The sequence below is a fragment of the Urtica dioica genome, chromosome 10, assembly GCF_054948205.1.
Source record: "Urtica dioica subsp. dioica isolate 48M chromosome 10, U.dioica_male_clone48M_v1_H2, whole genome shotgun sequence".
NCBI classification, from domain to species: Eukaryota; Viridiplantae; Streptophyta; class Magnoliopsida; order Rosales; family Urticaceae; genus Urtica; species Urtica dioica.
In genome coordinates this window covers 6449741-6455158 of record NC_142765.1, presented here as the reverse complement: position 1 = coordinate 6455158, position 5418 = coordinate 6449741, and the positions used below count along the sequence as shown (strand labels likewise).

The following is a 5418-nucleotide window of genomic DNA, read 5'->3' as shown; positions in this document are numbered from 1 at the left end:
TTCAGATATGTACACATAAGCTATATGTATATGTACACATAGTAGATACAGAATCTATAAGCTAAGCGAAAAATTTTCTCGGGTTTTGTAACCACTGATTATGTAATATTACTTTCCGCACATAATTATTACGTACATTATTACGTAATTGGTATTTAAATTATATATATATATATATATATATATATATATATTGTGATATTATATTGTTTGTTGACGTTATTGAGATAATCGGTCGCGGTTCGTGAGTGAGCTGACATTCGCGGGTCGTGACAGATATGGAGCGTACATGTCCTCTAGTAGTGAATACGGTGTCGATCACTTGATGTCTCAGTTTCACACTATGTCTTTTACTACGTCAGACACACAGAGTGACGGTTCGTATACTTGTCGTTTTTACCATCACCCTCATCCGATACGAGTGCCACAGCCACAGGTGAATCCGCAAGGAAGTGGACGTCGTACATTCGGTGTACGCGTAGATCGGTTCGGTGCCGAGCACATTATAGCTTGTGTACCAGGATGTCCACTAAAAGTGAAGCCGTGGGGTGCGATCAAACTGATTACGACAGACATGTTCAAAACTTCCAACAATCGTAGAAGGGGCATTTCACTTGGTGCCAATATTGCGAGCTTCAAGAAAATCAATTAAGTTTTATCCAACCGGGATGTTCATCGGGATTCTGTTGATACATTTCATTTTCTATTGTAACTATATGTTTGTAAAACATATTTATTTTAAGAACAATTTGGTAATATGTCATTCAGTATGGAACATTTATGTTAGATATGTATGATTTAAAGTGTTTTAACTTCGGACTATATTTACAAATATATATTTATTATTTTATTTCATCACATTAGTTTCGTTCGTTTTTTCGTCGGAACGTCAATTTTTCATCAAAAACGGTATTTCATTTTCCTTTTTCCACATTTTTTCTATTCGAAACGGCGATGAAAACGGTATTTAAAACATTGGTTCTCACAATAATAGTATACCACTATGGAATGTTTATTTATTTATTACTTCCAAATAATTTTTGGGCCGATTTAACCTTATAAATAATTTCGGTCCATATTAAAGCCCATTCGTAAACCACCCCATTAACCGTTCCGCGGTTTTTAGCCGCTGAATTAACCGGTAACCGCTAACCACAAAAACGAATAAAACAGTGAACCCAGTAATCGAGCGCCACGTGTCATCGCGTAACGCCACGTGGAAAGCCCATGTTTGGCGCACAAATCCTGACCGGCGCACGATAGCATCGCCCACCACTTGTAAGGCTCCACTTTAAAACCGGATAAGCATTATAAAAAAAACAAAACAACTCTCTCATTATGATAATAATAATATAGGATAAACATTAAAGAAAGCAAAAGGCAAAGAAATATCTTACTCATCGTTGACCAACCATACGTCCACGTGTCACAATCCGAGGACCAAGTTTACCGATCCGACGGCCAGTATTACCGCGCTTCAGAGAGAGAGACTAAAGTGTCTTCATGAATCATGATAAGGATGGGTGATTAATGAAGTGTATGTATATGTGGAAAGTGGAGTGAATTATGGATCCAATATTTGTCTGATTCCGAGAGAGAGAGAGAGAGAGAGAGAGAGTGAGATGGGTTCGGTGGTGGAAGAGTGTGGTTCGGCGAGTCCGAGGAGTCCAGAGGCGAAGCTAGGAATGAAAGTGGAAGATTTGTGGGACACGCAAGAGGCTCAGCTGAGTCCAACTGAGAAGCTCAACGCTTGCTTTGAGAGCATTCCTGTCTCCGCTTTCCCTCCAGCTCCCCAAAACCAAGGTCTCTCTCTCTTCTTTTAAATGTTCGAGTCTGTGTTGTTGATGGGGTTGGTAAAGATGTAAGCTTTTTTGTCGTTTGATAAAATGGAAATTATGAACTGATCATGTCAAAGGCTATCTTCTTTTTTTTGGATGTTTTGAGTCTTGTTGTTGTTGTTGTTGTTGTTGATGGGATTCGTAAAGGTGTAGGCTTTGGTTATTGATTAATTTGGGTGTGTTTGTTTCTCATTGTTTTGGATGAAAGTTATGAAATTGAATGGGTTTTTATTGCTGATGATCAAGGAGTGTAATTGATTAATGTTTAACTGTTCTGTTATAGAGTGTACAAGGGTTCGAATTTAATCTAAATTTATTGCAACAGAAATTGTTTCTTCTTTCCAGGTTTTCATTGGATATAAATTTTTTTTTCATTTTTTTTTTTTTTTGTTGTTGTTGTTGTGTTCAGTGATAGAGATAAGATCAGACACTAGTTTAGCCGAGGCTGTCAAAATACTGTCCGATCACAAGATCCTCAGCGCGCCCGTGGTCGACGTCAACGCTCCCGATGATGCCAGCTGGATCGACAGATACATCGGGATCGTCGAGTTCGCCGGGATCGTTGTCTGGATTCTTCATCAGGTAATCGTGATCTTCACACCACACCTTAAATGGTTGAACTCCCAAAACATTCAGTGTTGTGTATAGACATTATTTTTTTGCCACTAGGGATATGAAAAAATCATATAATTTTGGGTGAAAAATGTTTAAAAAAATTATATAAATAAGGTTTAAAAATGCAATTTTTAAAAGTTTGATTGGGGTAGGAACCCATATCTGTTAATTTAACATTCAATGAGGGTTTGATTATGATTGACTTCAAAATCCAGAGTATAAATGTAATATTCGAATAAAGATCCAGGGGATGTGAATGATATATATTTTAGCATTTATTATATAATTTAATGTCTTTCAGTCGGAGCCACCTTCTCCGAGGAGCCCGAGGAACGGATCCGCTCTTGCAAGAGCGGCTAGTGGATTGACTTCTTTTTTGGAGCTCGGAATTTTGGGCCCCGACTCCGCCGCAACTACTTCGGGAAACTTCTTCGAGGCCTTGACTAACTCGGAATATTATAAGAACACAAAGGTCAATATTTTTATTTTTTAATAAATCGAATCTTTTTTATTTACAAAATAGCCATTTGAAACTCGTTGTTTAGAAGAATAGCCAACATTATAAACTTTTAGCAAAATAGTTTCACTGCAATTTACCACTATCAAAATTTTATCATTCATTTTGTACTTGCACATTTGTTTTAAATTTTGGCGATATCACTCATTTTAGATAAATTTTAGTTATTTTGCAAATTCATCTCTTCTGAACTAGAAAATCGAAATAAATATGTGGTATTAATCTAAGTTTTACTAATACTAATACTACTACAACAACAATGAAATTGATTAAATAAAATAAAATTGAAATTTGGGAATCTTCATAAACAATTTAATATTTCAGCCCCCAAATACATCTGCTAATTGTTATTATGCTCCCCCTCTGGAAGAACAGGTGGCAGACATCTCAGGGTCGTTCCGGTGGGCCCCGTTCCTTGCGCTGCAAACTTCGAACTCGTTTCTGACGATGCTTCTGCTTCTGTCGAAATACAAGATGAAGAGCATCCCGGTCGTGGATCTCGGCCAAGGCAAGATCGAGAACATCATAACCCAATCCGCCGTAATTCACATGCTCGCCGAGTGCGCCGGCCTTCACTGGTTCGAGAATTGGGGGACCAAAAAGCTCTCCGAAGTCGGACTCCCTCTCGTCACCGCCGACCGAATCATCAAGGTTTCGAAAAAAATTAAAAAAAAATTGCAAAATATACGAAATATCGTCAACAAGGCTCGGATACATGGTTTGAATGAATTATGTACTTATTGTGCTATAGGTCTACGAGGACGAGCCGGTTTTGCAAGCGTTCAAGCTGATGAGGAAACAGAGAGTGGGAGGTTTGCCTGTGGTCGAGCGCGGTGGCAAAGCCGTTGGAAACATAAGCTTGAGAGACATTCAGTTCTTGCTCACCGCCCCCGAAATTTACCACGACTACAGGTTACCATTTCTCTAATAAGTTAACAGTAAAAAAAATTAAAATATTAGTTTGTCGGCCGTTATATTATGTTTCGAGATTTGAGTTGGAGATAACAAGTTTAGAGCGGGAATTGAGAAAATTATTCTATAATTCCGGTTCATTATTCTACACTAGTCTTTACTGCCAAGAAAACTAAAACAATAACTGAACAATCCTCGTGATCTCTCTATCGCCTTTTGTAAATACTGAAACCAGACTAAACAAATATAAATTACAAAATTCGCTCGTGGGAAGAATTTTCTTTTTGCCTTCTGAATAATAGTAGTTGTGTCAATTCCTTTTGATTTTTTTTTTTAAATGGACCGAAACGATCCATGTATACATCGCAAGAGTTTAGTCCTTTTCTGTCTTGGGGTTTGGCCGAACTAAAATAATCGAATAATTCCGGTCATTTTTAGCTGAAAAATTAACTAGAAGAATTTTTTTAAATTCGAGTGAAAGGGGGGCAAAAATGACATAAGTCACGGGGCAATATTAACGTCTGTAATAATTTGTTTTTTCCAGGTCGATAACGGCAAAGAACTTCCTAACGGCGGTGAGAAACCACTTGGAGAAGCACAAAGAGTGCTCGCCGAGGATGACGGAGATGATCACCTGCAAGCGGGACCAGAGTGTGAAAGAGATGATCGCGCTTCTCGACGCGAAGAACATCCACAGAGTCTATGTCGTCGATGCCGACGGAGCCTTGGAAGGCGTGATCACACTCCGGGACGTGATCTCGAGGCTCGTCCACGAGCCCCGGGGGTATTTTGGGGACTTCTTCGACGGTGTACTTCCCCTCCCACACAACAGCAGGGTTTGAATTTTTTTTTTTTTTTTCTCTAACTAATTTGAACTGTTTTTCATTTCCATGTAATCATCTGTGTGCTTACTTTTTTTTTTGCTCATCTCTTTTGTATCAAAGTAAGTTCTGTGTAACTAGTCTTTTTAAAAAAAAACAAAACAAAACAAATAAGGATCGTTTATCCATCGTTACTGTTTGACTTTGTTGATAAAATTATCGGCACTCTTTGTGTATCAAAATCTTATGGGAAGTGATTTTGTTTATTCGACTCTACATCATCTTTATTACCCTTGTCAAGTGATCTCAGTTGGGAAATCAAAAGATTATAGGACATGCATTTTCTGGGGATAGGAAAATGCTCATGATCTAGATTTTCATCGATGGAAGAAATGCAACGGATAACATTCTCCTAGCTAGATAATCACAAGTTTTAGCGTCTTAGTATGCTTTTAAGCCTAAGTTTTTTTTTTTTTTTTAAAGTCCAACGGAACTGAATTACTTGAGGAAATCCGCAGATATGACTTTTTTTATTTTAATTCCAGGAATACCTATTTCCAAAATCTTCAACAAATACCGACTTTTTACAAATATTAAAAGTGGGGAAAATATAATAACATCCCATTAATTTAATCGAAATGCAGAATTGCTATCATCAATTTTCAAAAATATCAGACATATATGATATATCTCCCCTAAAATATATTCTCTTTTT

General features: G+C 37.5%; 1 protein-coding gene across 1 annotated transcript; it reads left to right on the top strand.

The window, feature by feature from the left end:
- Positions 1 to 1528: 1528 nt before the first annotated feature.
- Positions 1529 to 4990, top strand: KING1 (SNF1-related protein kinase regulatory subunit gamma 1). Its single transcript, XM_089628925.1, has 6 exons — positions 1529 to 1803; positions 2248 to 2420; positions 2755 to 2925; positions 3346 to 3621; positions 3722 to 3882; positions 4427 to 4990. The coding sequence occupies exons 1-6, from the start codon at positions 1623 to 1625 to the stop codon at positions 4722 to 4724; spliced, it is 1260 nt and encodes a 419-aa protein (XP_089485051.1). The 5' UTR covers positions 1529 to 1622; the 3' UTR covers positions 4725 to 4990.
- The last annotated feature ends 428 nt before the right edge of the window (positions 4991 to 5418 follow it).

Excerpts from the sequence above, each read along its gene's own strand:
- KING1 (XM_089628925.1), top strand. The coding sequence starts at position 1,623 with ATGGGTTCGGTGGTGGAAGAGTGTGGTTCGGCGAGTCCGAGGAGTCCA. Across the intron at positions 2,926-3,345 it reads AATATTATAAGAACACAAAG|GTGGCAGACATCTCAGGGTC; the intron begins GTCAATATTTTT and ends CTGGAAGAACAG. Across the intron at positions 3,883-4,426 it reads GAAATTTACCACGACTACAG|GTCGATAACGGCAAAGAACT; the intron begins GTTACCATTTCT and ends TGTTTTTTCCAG.